The sequence below is a fragment of the Panicum virgatum genome, chromosome 4N (assembly GCF_016808335.1).
Source record: "Panicum virgatum strain AP13 chromosome 4N, P.virgatum_v5, whole genome shotgun sequence".
Classification (NCBI taxonomy): domain Eukaryota; kingdom Viridiplantae; phylum Streptophyta; class Magnoliopsida; order Poales; family Poaceae; genus Panicum; species Panicum virgatum.
Genome location: NC_053148.1, coordinates 43365094 through 43382564, shown reverse-complemented (window position 1 = coordinate 43382564; position 17471 = coordinate 43365094). Strand labels below are relative to the sequence as shown.

Sequence of the window (17471 nt, the reverse complement as noted above, 5' to 3'; positions counted from 1 at the left end):
GGTGCTAGGGTAGTGACCTCATATGCGGGCATGGTGCCCGGGTATGCGGGATCCTTCGGATATGATGGTGCTCCATGGTGTGACTGGGTAGACCGCAAGTGGTGACAGCCCTATCGGTCCGCCGGGAAGTTGCTTCTCGGTTAGCGTACTCCCCGACGTTCGGGTACGGTGTAGGAGTTCATGCAGAGATGAAACGGGACTGGATGTTCTCTAGTGCGGGTCATTCTCCCCGATGTCCCTAATTTCCCGGCACCTGCATCTCTAAGCAATGCAGCTAACATAACTTATCCGCTAACATGATTAGTATAACAGGAATCTTTGCCTATGCTCCCACTAACCTTAGGATTGCTTGTTTATTCTTTATTCATGAGAGTTGGCTGTTCTGTGTGTGTCACATTACCCCTGATTATCCTTATTATATATCACTTACCCCTGTATAGTCAGTGGTCTTCATCTTGCTCATACGTGTCATGGTTATGTAACTAAGTAAATACACTTTACACAACCTAGCCATCCCTTGGGAAAATATAAATAACGATACCCTGAATACTTTCGAGTGTAATGCTACAACGGTATATCCGTGCGCTTGCGGATCCGTCTGTAAATGTTAAGACATACCACACGGCATCTTCGAGGCGCCCTTGCTAGGAACTAACCACTCCTAGTGGCGACGCTAAGAAATGCCAACACGGGGTTCGCGGCAGGTTCTGGTCGGGGGCGTGGTCGGGCAACGCTGGATCTGAGCCGCCATTGATTGAGTTTTTTGGGCGCTTGGTTGCGATTGTTTTCATTTAGGTACACTCACTGTCTCCTCCTTCTTGCCTCGCCGCCGCCTCCAATGTCCCCGTCGTTCTCCTCCTCCTCTCTCTCTTGTATATATGTATGTATATACCTTGAGGAGTAAAAACCTATAGGACCAATCGGTCCACTTCAAGCTTCCACTATAATCAACAAATGGTTACAAGGAGTCTTCTCTACGATCTCTAGAGAATTACACTAGTAGCAACACATTCACCATAATGCAAACTTGGCATCAATAGTGACAACCACAACCATCTAACAAGAGGTAAGACAACCGTCAAATAGAGAAATCACATATTTCGCCTCCTTCGGTAATCAGTTCATATCTCACGAACTATAGGGCCAATGTGCACAAATTTTGATAGGCAAGTAGATCTACGGGTCCCCTGATCACTGGCAAATTTTTATCACAAATAATTTACCAAAACTGCTATGTGCCGAAATTGCTCTGTGCTTAAACTGCAGTCACCTGAGCTGACAAAACCCCTCTCAAGTCTGATGCTCAAACCAGCTATCCAGATTGAAATGCTTGGGCAACGTTGATTTGATGCTTGATCCAACGGTTGAGACTATTTCAAAAGGAAGTATAAAGCATAAGAAAACCCTAGCTCCTCACCTGCCCATGTGGAGGGATAACCTAGCCCAACACCCATCTCCATGGTGTCGTCTCGCCATTGCTCTCCCATTGCATTGCCTTGGCATCAGTGGTGGCAAGGGCTGGGAACTGTGTGGTGGCACTTGAGGTGGCTTCCAGTCGGGTTTGGCCGACTGTGGTGCCCTAATTCACTATTCCTGATGGATACATGGATGGAGCATGCATATATACCTTGCTTGTGATGCCTTCTCTCTATTCCTGTCGATACTCCTGCTGCCGCTGTCGCCGCAGAGGTGATCTCTTTCACCTGCCTCTTTTTGCTGTGCTGTGATCTGCTATGCTTTGGTCTGCTCTCTCTACTCTTGAATGTTGCTAGCCCTTCCACTCCTCATCCTCTCCACCTTGGTGGCGCCTATTTGGATGGGCAGTGCCAACGGGATCAGGATATGAGATGAGATGAGATGAGATGCAGAAGAGGTGGTTTTCTGACTTGGGTAAAAGTACCCCTTGTAAGTGAAATTTTTCTTAGGCTGACCAAATCTGACATGGAAATAGACGGGGGACCTATGTATAGGGTGCTGATGAGGGGCGATGATGTTCAACCTTTTTCTAAATTGCATGCCATTGAATAATGGGAAAATTCGATTCATGCCACCACAACTTGAAATCCAACTTCGTGAAATTGTAGTGGCATGGATCCAACTGACCCTTGAATAATCAAGGCAGTTGTGTGTATCTCATCTGAGCTGAGCTCTCCCCTCTCGAAGCCTATTTAACCATCCCTTGTTGTTTGTGGTTCTGTGCCTAGGATGGTCATTCAGATATATGATAACCAGCGCAGTTCCACTTACATTGGGATGAGTAAATTTGTGCAGCAAGAGATGCGAGAGCTTGGCTTGTATGATTGAGCAAAGCCGAAGCTGAGCCTTCTCGGTGCTTTTTAAATATTTCGGCATTGTCTTTCTGTATAATACGTTCTCTCTACCTGTCTATCTTTTCATCTTTCAAACTATTGTCAGCTTGAAAATTTAATAATGTGGGAAAATCACCTTCATGCTTAATTCAGAACTTGATTATAACAGTGGCCCTCTCGGACCTGTGCTTCCTGGGCCCATCCTTCCTGCTGCGACATTTTGGCTTTTAGGATCTTGAGCAGGATTGGGAACTGTGGGGCAGGTTTGCTACAGTTCCTAGTTGGGGTTTTATCAGGCATTGGGAGAGCTGGCCTTGTGATTGATGGATCCTTTCCTCTCTCGTTTGTTTATCTGTTTGTATACGTACTCATATCTGAAATTTTGTTTACATGCGTGCCTTTGAAAATTTGAGAATGCCAGTGTAAATTGACCTGGATATTGGATATTTATACAAAAATGGAGTGGGTGACTGGCAATGAAGATGAGCCCTTTCTAAAGGACTTGCCTTTGATGTTCCATGTTAGTGTAAAAGTAATATTTGTAGAGGACCTTTGTGTGAAAGTATGGAATAAAAGGAGTGTGTGAGTGAGGGGGGTAAGACAAGCTAGAAACTTCCCCCCAAATTCAACATGGTATGCAGAGGTAGGATTAGAGTATCGAGCTCCGGCGAGATGGCTGCCGCGTTAGGTCACGGCAGCGGCATGCGCGGGCAAGTGTGGGGCGGCACGCAGGCGGGCGCTTGCTGTGGGCGGCGCGGCACAGAGGAAGGCGCGCGTGCTGCGGGCGGTGCGAGCAGGAGCGCGGGCGGCGAGCTTGAGCCTGGTGGCGCGAGCGACACGCGGGCGTGGCCGTGAGCGCAGGAGCAGGCGGGCGAGGCAGTCGGCGTAAGTGCAGGTGCTTGCACGAGGGGTGGTTGTGGGCCTGGGTAGTTTAGTGTGCAGGCCAACTGAGCGTGGAAGGAGCTGCTGCGCGTGAGGTTTTGCTGTTGTGGGTGGCGTGAGGAGTTTCTGCTTGATATGGTTGCTGCTGGAAGAAAAAGGGGAAGAAAGTATGGTTTGTGGGTGTTTATCGAACATGTGGTGGTGAGATGAATCCAGAAGAGATGAAAGCGAAAAGGTAGAAAGAAGAGGCTGCAATGAAGCCAACAAATAGTGGTGATTCAAGGAGAATTACAAAGAGTGAGATGAGGTGTATGATCCAAGAGCTTATGGGTTTGGGTCTGATTGGTGCCAAGCGCGTGAGGTTGAGCTGTTGTGGGTGGCGTGAGGAGTTTCTACTTGATATGGTTGCTGTTTGAAGAAAAAGGGGAAGAAATTCTGGTTTGTGGGTGTTTATCGAACATGTGGTGGTGAGATGAATCCAGAAGAGATGGAAGCGAAAAGGAAGGAAGAAGAGGCTGCAATGAAGCCAACAAATAGTGGTGATTCAAGGAGAATTACAAAGAGTGAGATGAGGTGTATGATCCAAGAGCTTATGGGTTTGGGTCTGATTGGTGCCAAGGCAAATGTAGGTCCAACTGAGTAGAAATTGGAGCTCACGCCAAATGATTTGAAGCTAGAGGGCAGCAAGAATTATTTGAGCTAGTCTAGGGGAGTGCGTGTGTTTCTAGGAGGTAACAGAGCGGAGCACTATTTGGAGGAGACCTGTGTTGAGCCAGTTGATAAGCTCATCACTGAGTGGAGAGTTTGGCATGCAATAAACTCGGTGAAAGTGTCATGGTTATTGGCATCTATGTCTTCCACTATTAGCAAGAGGGTAGAAGACATGCACACTGCATCACAGATATGGAGGACCTTGAGTAATATATACTCTCGGAGGGGAAATGTGATGTTGATGATGGAAATTCAGGGCAGGGCAGATGCAATGAAATAGGTAGGAAGACCAATGGAGCAATATGCAAGTGAGCTTCAGTACTTGTGGGAAGAGCTAGATCACTATGCCCCTCTCAAAATGGAGACTCCATGGGATGCTCAGGCTATTCATAAGTGGGTGGGGGACAGGAGAGTGACCCACTTTCTGAAGAATCTGGACTCAAAATTTGAGAGTAGGAGAGCTGCCTTTTGTAACCAGGAGAGTCTTCCTACCATGGATGAGGCCGTTTCAGCCATGATTGATGAAGAGAGCATGCTTCGAGTGATGGGTGGTGGCAATTCTATGAAGCCGGCCTATGTTGCAGTTGAAGACAGGGAATGCTATATTTGTGGGGAAAAGGGACATATGAGTTACAATTGTCCCAATCCAAGAGACAGTGGTGGTCAAGGTGGAACTTGTGGAGGTCGTGGGAGTTCTCGTGGAGGATATGGAGGAGGCTGTGGTTACCGTGGTGGAGGCCGTGGTGGCCCAAGGGCCAATGTAGCGGCCGGTGAGGATACTCTGTCTGTCACTCTAATGGGAGAGCAAGTCAAACAATGGGAGCAATGGCAGAAAGGCAAAACTTCTGAGAACTTCACCAGTACCTTGTATGATCCTGTGACTTCAACCTCCAACAACTTCGGTAACTTTGCCAACTACGGCGGCATGGGCGAAGGTACTCAGGCACAAGCACTTGCATCTTCATGTGGGCATCACATAGATTGGGTCATAGATTAGGGGCATCCAAGCATGTTACCAGCACGTTTAGTTCTTTCAAAGCATACATTCCTTACACTCATTTTGAGTCCATTCAAATTGCTGATGACACATCCCGATAAATTCATGGAGTAGGGTCTATAGAGTGTACACCATCCCTTAGCATGCCATCAGTCCTGCACGTTCCATCATTTCCAATCAATCTTCTTTCTGTAAGCTCGATTATTGATCAATTCAAGTGCACAATAACATTTGATGAAAACTCTTGTGTCTTTCAGGAGAGGGGGACTGGGAGAATGATTGGGACTGGAGTCAGACGTAATGGGTTGTGGTTCATAAGTCATGAGGAGTCAGCATTGACAGCAGATGCTGAAGGAGATATGAAGGAAATTCAGCTATTCCATTGTCGGTTAAGAGATGTATCTTTTGAAAGCTTAAGTCGGTTGTACCCTACTATGTTTAAGGGAGTGGACAAAGGTAGACTTGTATGTGATGCATGTGAGCTTGGCAAGCATACCAGATCCATCTATCCTAGTATTGACCTTCGCAGCTGTGAACCATTTATTCTAATTCACTCAGATGTTTGGAGTCCTTGTTCAGTCACTTCTGTGAGTGGTGCTAAGTGGTTTGTCACATTTATTAATTATCACACTCATATGACTTCGATCTATATGCTTAAGCATAAAAATGAAGTGTTCTAGTGCTTTCAAGACTTCCACAAATTGGTGGCAAATCAGTTCAATGCAAGGGTTCGAGTCATTAGGATTGATAATGGAACAGAATATATGAATAATGAATTCAGATCATATCTTTCAGGGAATTATTCATCAAACAACTTGTCCTGGAACTCCACCTCATAATGGTGTAGCTGAGAGGAAAAACCGGCATTTGTTTGAGGTAGCAAGATCTCTCATATTTTAGATGAATGTACCTAAGTATTTGTGGAGTGAGGTAGTGATGACAGCCACATATCTCATCAATCTAATGCCATCAAGAATACTCGGTATGAAGTCACCTACTGAACTCTTGTTGGGAAGGTGTGATTTTAAAATTCCACCCAAGGTTTTTTGTTGTGTTTGCTTTGTAAAGAATCATCGGCCAATGGTGAGCAAGTTGGATCCTCAGGTAGTCAAGTGCATATTTATGGGGTATGCCTCTACTCAAAAAGGGCACAAGTTTTGGGATCCTATTGGCAGGAGATTATTTGTGAGTATGGATGTAACATTTCGTGAGGAAGAACCATACTACACAAAGAAGGGTGATCTGGATCAATTCTTGAAAGATTTCTCTCTAGTCAATGGAAGTGACCGTAGAAAGGGGGAGGATGGTGGTGAAGAAGGTAGTGACTTGGATAGTAGGGTCCCAGGAGTGGTGATTGTTGGTGGCGTGGTTCCACAAGATATGAATGAGGTGATAACCGCAGAAATATCAAGCAGTGATGAGAAGGGTGATAGTGTTGACGATGATCCTAGTAGTGCTGATGGTGATCAGAGTAGTCAGGAGGAGATGGAGGATGATGAGGTTGTGGTTGTTGGGACAATTCCATGCCCAACTGGGGAGAAGACGAATGAGAAGCAGGGGGAGAAGACGAATGAGGAGCAGGGGAAGCAATCCATTGTGTATGACCGAAGGCGGGCTAAGAAGCAGGGGGAGCAATCACCACAACCCGAGCAGGTTGAGACACCAGTCCCATATCCCTCCTCAGACTCCTCTCCATCAAGCTCACCGACTTCAGTTGGTAATGTTTCTCCCACCCTTGAACATGTAGAATTGCCCCTTGCACAACATAGAGATACTAGAGCCAATGCTGGAAAACCTCCTTCTCGTTATAGTTTTGAACATGACATTGCTAAGTATGTCTCATACTGTAGTGTCTCACCTGCATATATAACTTTTGTTGCATCTCTTCAAATAGTGCCTATTCCGAAGGATTGGAGGTGTGTTAAACAGGATCCAAAGTTGAAGGAGGCAATGAAAGAAGAGCTATTTGGTCTTCAAAAGAACAAGACATGGGAACTTGTTCATATCCCAGAAGGAAAGAAGGCTGTGTGTATTCATAGTGAAGCAAACTTCTGAAGGAAAGGTGGATAGATATAAGGCAAGATTGGTTGCGAAGGGATATAGTCAGACATATGGAATTTACTACGATGAAACCTTTGCACTTGTCGCAAAAATGGGTATGGTGATAACCTTGATCTCATGTGCATCCAACTTTGGCGGGCCACTTCATCAACTGGATGTGAAGAATGCATTTCTCCATTGTGATCGGCAGGAAGGGGTCTATATTTAAATTCCCCCAGGATTTGGAAATGAACAGACACTAGGGAAGGTGTGCAAACTTAGGAAGTCACTCTAAGGCCTGAAGCAGTCACCACGAGCATGGTTTGATCGATTCAGGCAAGCAATGTGTGACATGAGGTACTCCCAATGTAATGGTGACCACACAATTTTCTACAAACATCGGGGCTCTCGTATCACTATCATGGTTGTTTGTGTTGACGATAGATTAATCACTGGAGATGATGTGGATGAGATCAAGAAACAAAAGGAGAGGCTAGGTAAAGCCTTTGAGGTAAAGTATCTTGGACCACTTCGTTACTTTTTTGGCATTGAGATTGCTAGGTCGTCAAAAGGGATTATTCTCTCCCAGAGGAAATATATTCTTCATCTGTTGGTGGAGATAGGATGGTTGGATGTCGTCCATGTGGTTCGCCCATTCATAAGAATCACCAAATGTGTGCTGAGTCAGGTCACCAGTGGATCGGGAAAGATATCAGAGGCTAGTTGGGCGGTTGATATACCTCTGCCATATGAGACCTGACATTTCCTATGCAGCGAGTGTGGTGAGCTGGTATATGCATGATGCTAGAATTGGGATATGAAGGTGGTTTATCAAATCCTGAGATACCTGAAGGGAAGCCCTGATAAAGGGTTGTGGTTTAGGGCAAACCAACACCTAGATCTGGAAGGCTATTGTGATGCTGATTGGGCGAGTAGTAAGGATGATCGAAGATCCACATCTGGATATTGTGTGTTTGTGGGTGGTAATATTTTCTCATGGAGGAGCCAGAAACAAGCTGTGGTGTCTCGGTCTACTGCAGAGGCCGAATATAGAGCAATGGCATTAGCTTTGTGTGAGATGATGTGGCTTAAGGGTCATTTGAAGGAGCTTCGGGTATTAAAGAATGAAACTATGTTGCTCCATTGTGATAATGTAGCAGCGATCAACATAGCAAATAATCCGGTTCAATTTGATCGCATGAAGCATGTGGAGATTAATAGGTTTTTTTATCAAGAAGAAGATTGATAGTGGGGCTTTAAAGCTAGAGTATGTCAAGTCTTGTAATCAACTAGCTGATAGACTTGCAAAGGGTCTAGGTCCTAAGGACAATAAGTTAGCATGTAACAAGATGGGTATGTTAAATATATTTAGCCCATCTTGAGGGGGGAGTGTTGGTGTAAAAATAATATTTGTAGAGGACCTTTGTGTAAAAGTATGAAATAAAAGGAGTGTGTGAGTGGGGGTAACACAAGCAAGAAACTTCCCCCCAAATTCAACATTCCATCAATCAAGCCAGCTGTGGTATCAAATTTAACCTTGACCCTGTCCTCGGTTGCTGCCTATGCGACCATTCCTTGTTTGTGGTTCTCTGCCTAGGATGGTCATTCAGATGAGTGATAACCAGTGCAGCTCCCTCTCATGGCCTTCCTTTCCTGGTGGCGATGACTGTACTAGCGTGGTTCCCCTAATTATGTTTTCACCAGGCCATTTTCTGGTGACAAACATCCACTAGGTATGCTCATCCCTTCTATTTCCTTCCTGCTGTGCAAAATGGAGCACCTCAAACCCTAATGTAAGCTATTTGTATTAGGATCTGACCCAGTTACAAGTATATGCATGATGTATTATACCTACTAACTTCGATCTTTTTGGCAAAAATTATCATGTGTACATTTGTACACCCATGTCCTATACTTGTTTCTACGGTTCTGCTCCAGTTCTTGAATAACTTGAAATTATTGCCATAAATGATTATTAGAGTATCGAATTGGTGACTAGATATTTCTAGTTTTTGTAACGATTTTTGTGATCTTCTGTTTTTGTAGAGCACCTTGTGAGGATTAACATTAGTACTTCAAAATGAGAAGCCACCGATCTTACTATTACTAATTGGAGGCTCCTTTGAAGTCTCCACATGAAGCCACCTAGGATTCTAGGTGGACACTCTTAAAAAAATAGAGAAATCTTATAAATTCTCACAAAAATCAGAAACATCTAGCCATCAATCTAACAACTCTAATTATAATAGCCATCGAATCTGTTATCTTTCCTTATAAATTACCCACATCTGCCATTATGAAAATAGACTAAAGTAACCCCCTAATCTTTGTGTAAATTATCCACCTATGCCACTATAATATAAATAGCCCCTAAATTTGCATATAAATTATCCAATTATATCATTATTAGAAGTTAAATTACTTCTAAATCTGAATTTAAATTATATAATTATAATAAAATAATAAAATATCAATATAAAAATCTAAATTATAATTTATATCATTACTAATATTATTTTTTATATAAAATACTACCCACAATGTGTCACCATATATTTATGTATGATGGAAGAGATAAGACTACCAATTCGCAAACAAATAGTTCAACTAATATATCTATCGAATACATGTGGAGGTGGGATGCAAAATGAAATTTATTGTAACTAAATAATGATAAATATATGTTTTAGAGTATGTGTTAGAATATTTAATTGATGAAAAAAGCGTGAGATACGTAATTATAATTATTGACCTCATTCTTATATTAATTTTAATTAGTCCGTGCGGGAGCACGGGTTGATAGCCTAGTTAATAATAATAAGACAATACAACCGATGCATATCTCAGGCAAATAAGATTATCGAACTATTAAACACTTCCAATGTGTTTTAACCCTGCTGCAAATTTAACTTTTTCGTGACATTGTTTTCTTCCACTCAATTTTTAGGACTGTGAAGTACGCTGATTCCATTGGAAACTGGCTGGAGACAGCGTTCATCTACACTGCCATGGTGGAGTACCCAACACCGGCCAATTTCCTGGAGAATCTACCTGCCTACCCCATCAAGGAGGTTGTCTATTTTACCCATATTCTGCAACAACTTCTCCCGTTTCAACAAAATTGCCAAACTGAACCTGCATGAACAAGAGCTATTTTCAAAGCTGCCGACATATTTTCAACCCGACATGTTATTTTACTGAACATGTTATTTTCAAAGCTGCCGACATATTTCCTACCCGACATGTATTGATAGAGAAGAGCTACTGAACATGTCATTTCTCATGAAAACTTACCCAGATGTGCAAGATCATCGATGGATTCCCCGCGAACGCAGACATCCTGGAAAAGGTGTTTGCAGCCGCGAGCCTGTACTACAACTACACAGGAGACCAGACTTGCAACCAGATTGAGTATGAAGACAACTCCAATACTTCACTCGGTGGCTGGGGATGGCAGGTAACACCAGAGTACCATGTTACTGTGAACACCGAGCATCTGTGATTGTATTGTGACATACTCAATCCCGTGTAGGCTTGCACACAGATGATCATGCCGATGTCAACCTCCAACGAGAGCATGTTCCCACCATACACATTCAGCTACGATGACATGTCTGATGCCTGTTTTCAGTTGAACAGGGTTCGGCCGAGGCCGCATTGGATCACAACTGAGTATTGTGGACATGTAAGTGTTGTTTTCAGAGTTACAGTGTACATACATAAGCCTTCAGTGGAAACAATTTCCGGTATCTGTAAATTGCTCATCTGGTGCTGCGTTGCACAACTTCATTGTAGAAGACAGATAAAGTGCTCAAGAGGTTTGGGAGCAACATCATCTTCTCCAACGGAATGCGAGACCCATGGAGTCGAGGCGGGTAGGTCTATCTGATCATTTCTTCTCATGTCTCATAATTCATCAGGATATTTTCAGACATATGTCTCATAACATTAATGGTTCCTTTTTTCATTGCTATGTTGCAAATAGGGTGCTCAAGAATATCTCATCCAGCATCGTGGCCCTTGTCACAGAGAAAGGTGAGCCATAAAATGCAGTTTTTCTTTAATCACAGTAGCATTTTTTGCAGTACACTTATGTGCTATTACATGTCTCGGTGATCAGGGGCTCATCATTTGGACCTCAGATCTGCAACCAAGGATGATCCAGATTGGGTTGTAGAACAAAGGAGACAAGAAGTTGAGATCATACAGGGATGGCTAGATCAGTATCATCAGGACATGGCATAATTATCCTACTGATACTACAATGGTGAATTGTTGTAATTCACTAATAAGTCAGTCCTTTCAGTTCTTATTTTTTTGGTAATACGTCCTTTCAGTTTTAGTTCACGTTTCAGGTAGAATATTTTGACTTGCATGCAGTTCTATTTGCCGGTATGAAATGCCAACAAAACTGATTGAAGTTCTACCTAAGTAAATCTGTTCAGAAGTCAGTTACGTTGATCCAGCAACTGATTCCAACCTGTCAACATTTACCATTCTACCTTGTAAAATCCTAGACGGCGTATATGATTAGAAAACTAAGTCTGTAACGTTGCACAGATGGCAAGTAATCGAGTCTTTTATTCTGGTATTTGTCTTTTACACTGATGGTCTAATTCTGTTGTCATTAGGTCACTGCAGACGGCTTTGCCGCCTGATGTTGCCGCGAGAGCAACAGATTTTTTTTTTTTTTGGAAAAGAGAAGTTTTATTCATCTTAGACAATTACATCAAGATGATACAATTATATAAGATCCATCCCGGCCTCTGCATAACTAAGATGCACACAGCCTATGAAAAAGGAAAAAAAAAAGAGAATGCCATGACCTAAAGATCATGCCGCAGCAAACTACCACAAGCGGCTTCACCTTCATCCGCTTCGCAAACCAAAGTAGCTCTTGGACTATGAAGTAGGCTCCTAAGACAACGCCTCCAACGAGGAAACGGCACGCGTATGTGCCGACATTGCAGTGACCCAACCAATTAAAGCCAGATCAAATGTTTCACCTGAGGGAGTAATTCATCTTAATCCAAACAATGCCTTCAACAAGGTCACTGCCAGGTTTAACCAATTAAGGTCAGACCTAGGAATTTTTTTTCCGGAACCGGTGAATTAGTAACAAGTACCACAACGACAAAGTCACACCGTGTTGCTTCCCCCTTCTTACCAAGCCAATGCTTCCATATAGACCAGACCTGATCCACTTTAAACGGCCACGAACTCCAAATCCGGCAGACCATCTGAATTCGTAACCTGAGATACCATGCTGCAAAGTAGCCACTGGGTACCCGTGCATAATCCACCGGAACAAAGTGTAGATGAAATCCGTCTTCGAGTAAGAGAATCCGCGAATGAAGCCAAGGTGACTCATGTCTCTTGTCTATATGAAAAATAAAGGCAAAATTGAAGATGTCATCACCAGAAGTAGTTGCAAAGTCCGGAGCTAGCCCTTCCAACACCAAAGCCGAAGGCGCATCTGCCGGAGAGGAGTCACCACTGGAGGCCAAGCCGACGTCAGATCTGCATCCGGGAGCCCCGAAGCCACCCATCGCGAACCACATGGAACTGCCAAAGCGGCCGGGCCTGGGAAGAATGAGACCTCCATGCTACATTGGAAACGCCGGTGAGATCACCCAAGAGGTCACCTCCAACTCTGTGAAGCCAGCGCCACCACGTCTCAATGCCTTCCGTGCAAGCCCCCACCGAGGCACCGTCCCCTGCCCCGGGGCTGCCGGATCCGGATGCGAACCCGGCGCTGCCCGGGCCACCGCACCGACGGCAGCCGGCCGTGGCTGCGGCGAAGACCCGCTTCGACGGGATTCCACGAAGACGGGGCCGCAGAGCTGCTGGAGTCGCACGCCCGCCGCCGGCCGCGGGACTCCCATGCGGGAAGACCCCGAGCGGCCCGACCGCTGTAGCCTGTGGCTGCTGCTAACGCCGACGTCCTCGGTCGCGCGCGGGCGGCCCAGCGACGCGGCGGCGCCGCCTTGCCCGCCGCGGGTGCCGAACGAGAGACCTCCGACTCCGTAGCCACCGGATCCGGCAGACCCACCTGAAGCCGGCAGCCATCGCGGGCCACTCGCGAGACCTCCCAGATTCTCGCGAATCACGCCCATACGCGAGGAAAGGACCCCTCCGCCGCCGTCCTAGGAGGGACGCGGACTTCCGGACCCTTGCTCAGGCAGCGGCGAGGTGTGGACGAGGTTGGGGAGGGATGGCGGCGGTGTTGGCCTGGGTGCCGCCCGTGTCGCCCTGGGAGGAGGGCGACGCCGAGAGCAACAGATAGAATGAAGGTCGCAGGGAGACAGTATTTCGTGGGGATGGGCGGATGGCCATGTTCGTTCTGGATTTCCGGATAGGTTGCATGATTGCATCAACAGGGGCGCCACGTACTCATTTGATCCACTACTAGGCCTGCACTGTTAGTCTGCAGTACGCCAGCCAATGCCTCACATGATGATCCCCGGCCCTCTGACTCCCTCATGGTCACGGCTAGGTTTGATGGACTAGGAAGCTGTTCCGCTTGACACGCCATGCGTGCAACTGGCTCTCCGCGGCGAGCACTAGTGTTCGGTGCGCCCGCACATCTCTTCTGCTGAACTGACGCTGCCCGAGATCGCGGCAATGATCCGGCAATCTTGAGCCGTGGGCGGCCCCAGGCTCAGGACTTGCTGATGATGCTTCAGCTGTTCCCTCTGTCTGCTGTTCCTAACATGCTCTTTTTTTTTTTGCCTGTCAGCTTGGCACTGCTTCAATTATTCTCTCGCACACTTTGCCTTGTTGTCTCTTCCTGACAGGCAAAGATGAGCAAGGCACAGTGTCCCGCAGAGTACGAGCCAGTGGCGCTGTACGGCTCCCGTTTGGTACGAAGTCGTTTCACGAGAAGGCCAGGCCTCTTTGTGGATGTAATAGCTGCGTACGTTCACATGAATCTTGCGAATGTCTCTTTTGAGCTGGCTGGTACCTGCACCTTCTACACTCCTGTTCTTTCATTTGATGTCTCTCTCTGTCCCTCTAGATAGGGGATAACAGTATAACACACATGAATTTGTAGGCCAGAAAAGGTAGAAATGAGGGAGAGGAATGGATGATGGCATTGTTTCATTGTTTGGAAGTGTTTGGAAGCCTCTCTTATCTAATCGATGGCATTCCTTGGGCTATCCCAGTTAGCAGTGGTATGAGATGGATTATCCCCTCACTCTGGATGCAGCTGCTGGCGCGTCAACTGCCAGTGGCCAGAACTGTGGCGCAACGTGGTGGCAACCACCTCTGAGGCTCTGAGCTCTGGCTCACCAGTTTGCGTCATGGCTGCAGTGCCCCGAGTGCCGGACTGCCGGCTCATCTCTTGTCTTGTGTCCGGACTCCGGAGACGCAACCCCGAGGCGCGGCACGGAGCTGTTGTAGCGATCGTATCCGACAGCAGCTCCGATGGAGAAAAAAAAAATCCCTCGTTTCTAACGGCAGCTTGGCATGTCTGCCTGTCTTCACCACGTACCGTTCTTGGTTTTGATCTTGTTGTCTACTTCTCGCACGAGTGTCCTTGTCCACTACTACATATCTAGCTTTTTGTCCCGGTTTCAAAGTGCCATTTGTCCCGATTTTGAGACCGGGATTAGATTTCCGGGACAAAAGCCTCAAAACCTAATCCCAGTTCCAAAATCAGACTTTTGTCCCGAAAGCCTAACGGGATTAGGCTTCCGGGATAAAAGCCTAGAGGCTTTAGTCCTGGATGGCAGAACCGGAACTAAATATCCCTAATGCTAAAAAAATTTTTGCGCCACTACTACATATCTGGCTTTTTGTCCCGGTTTCAAAGTGTCATTTGTCCCGATTTTGAAACCGGGATTAGGCTTCCAGGACAAAAGCCTGGAGGCTTTAGTCCTGGGTGAAAACCGGGATTAGGCTTCCGGGACAAAAGCCTGGAGGCTTTAGTCCTAGGTGGCAGAACCGGAACTAAATATCCCTGATGCTAAAAAAAATTTGCGCCCTGCGGGATTTGATCGTTGACCTCTTGACTAGCGTATGGTTTTCTTGCCAACTCACCTAAGTAGTACATGTGACTCAGTATAGAATAACTTTCTTTTGAACTATCACGTGGAGAGGCATTTTGTCTGGATTGGTGGCACCAACCGGGACAAAAGGGTCACTCTTTCGTCCGAGTTGGTGTTACCAACTTGGACTAAAGGGTTGAGCCCTTTAGTCTCGGATGGAGCCACCAACCGGGACTAAAGGGTGATTTTTAGTCCCGGTTGGTGGCTCCAACCGGGACTAAAGTTCCCCGCTGCCCCTTAATCTTTGGACCCGGGACTAAAATCTTCATTGGTCTTGAGTCAAATGGTAGTCGGGACTAATGTGTAGGATCAAAGACTATTTCTGTTGTAGTGTACGGGGACCTTGTCAGAATTAATTAGAAAATAGACGGATAGATTTGGAGTGCTTAATGTCTTGCAGTTGAGCCGTTCGAGTGTTGCTAGCTGTTCTGAACTTTGTCCCCATTTGCAGTTCTAGGTCAAAGGTTGGGATCATTGAGGCCATTGGTGGGCCATCAAGTGGACAGTGGAGCCATGGGGTCAGATTCCATGATGGGCGTGAACAATAGCCCCACTGAACCTGCTTGATTAATTCCTGCTTCTCTTTTATTTTTGCCAAAGTTTGAGAATTTACACATTCATCGTGAGGAGCCGGAAAACATTTTCGCCCAAAAATCAGCTATATACCCTTAGCCTTTCTGGTATTTTTTTTTTACCACCAAAGTAAGTTCTGGCGCAGGGAGGTTGCTCGATCGGACTGCTGCCGCGTGGCCTGCAATGTTGCTCGGTCGCAGACGACGAGCGAGCAAGCCGCAGCTTGCATTGCGGCGCTGGTCCGGCGAGCGTCCACTCATTTGCCGGCGCAAGCAATGAACCCAACCAGTCCGGCCGCCGGCAGTTCCATGTCCCAGTCATGGCCACACTTCAAATCGCACGCGACCACACACACCTCTGCAGTCTGCACACCCTGGCCTGGATGCAATCTCCCAACCACCTTGATCTGACGTGTGCCGCACCGGTGTGTGTTCATCTGATCGGAGACACCGTGGCAGCCACGGACCACCACCGCGCGAGGATTCCCCGGCGCGGAGGAAGACGAAGCACCCCAATGTCCCTCCCGAAATGCCTCCCTGCTCTTCGGGGACCTTCCCCTCCTCCACCGCAGATGAACCGCGCACGCTAGCTCCAACAGGGACAGGCACTTTCTTGTACCCCAACCCAACCCAACCCAATCGCCTGGTCCATGCCGCTCCGGGAAGGAATCTAATCGTCGCCGTCGCCGTCGCCGTCGCCGTCCCTTCTTTCGCTTTCCGTCGTGGACTTCTGGTTCTCTAGAGCCAGGGCTGCTCAAGACAGGAATGGTCGGCGATGTAGATGCTACGGGCCGGTTCCGCGGCGCCAAACGCCTTGCGTCGCCCGATCACCATGGTTTCAGACGATTTTGTAAAGTTCTGTTTAGTTGTGAGTTTATTTGGTCCAGGCTTCTAGGGCGTACGCATGCGCGCTGTCCGCATCAACCGTGGCACTGTTCCACGCTGTCTACGTCCGTTCGGTAGACCCTCTTCCTTAGTTAAATTCCACGGAGAAAAGTGTCCAATTACACTTTCAAACTATCACAAGTTTGATTTTCAACTTTTAACTACGAAATCGGATAATAGAAATCATCCAGACAGTGCAAGTTTGACCCATATGGTGATTTCAAAGGTTGTTTTATTTTGTGAAAATTAAAATATTTAAAATTAAACTAAAACGATTTATCAGTAATTTATTTTAAATCATAAAAATATGAAACTAGTATCATTTTTAAAAAAAAATGCAGCTTATCTAATGGAACTCTTATTCTTAGTTATTCATATTTAATTTTTTATATTTCTAGTATTTGTCTGCTTGTAGTTATGCCTATTATTTTGATTCAAATAGATCAATAATAGATACGTTACATTTTTCGAAAAAAATTAGTACTCGTTTTATATCATTCTGATTTAAAATAAATTATTTTTAATTTTTAGATATAATTAAAATCTTATCTTTTTTAAAAATACAAAACCATCTTTATCCGTTTTCACTGTTGGATGACCTTCCTTATTCGGTTTAGTAGTTCAAGGTTAAAAATCGATATTTTTTGGTAGGTCGAGGGTGTAAACTATATTTTTTTCTAATTCTATATCGTATCTCAACTTCTATTATATTATGCAAAAATTCTTTAAAATCCAGTGCCGTTTCGGATGGATCGATGGGAATATAGGAGTAACTTATTAAGGCGCAGTGGATTCGCACCTATGGAATCATTTCTAACAGCGCGGCGTAAGCAAGAACAAGAACGCGACACGGTCCAAGCTGACGGTTGACAAACCATTTCGTGCCAATCCGGGCATGACCATAACTGCCACCAAATTTCCAAACTTTGCTCATGGCACCAGGCCAAACGCAAAAAACCTCGACGAGGCAAACCGTCAGCAAATTAACGACGCCTCACCCGTCCGTGTGTGCCTTGATATTAAA

At 45.8% G+C, this 17471-nt stretch overlaps 1 protein-coding gene across 1 annotated transcript; it reads left to right on the top strand.

Moving 5' to 3' along the window:
* The first annotated feature begins 9947 nt into the window (after positions 1–9947).
* On the top strand, positions 9948–11191 carry LOC120669528 (lysosomal Pro-X carboxypeptidase-like). The gene is made up of 6 exons (XM_039949277.1): positions 9948–10010; positions 10238–10396; positions 10472–10624; positions 10735–10814; positions 10925–10974; positions 11060–11191. The coding sequence occupies exons 1-6, from the start codon at positions 9948–9950 to the stop codon at positions 11182–11184; spliced, it is 630 nt and encodes a 209-aa protein (XP_039805211.1). The 3' UTR covers positions 11185–11191.
* Positions 11192–17471: the final 6280 nt, after the last annotated feature.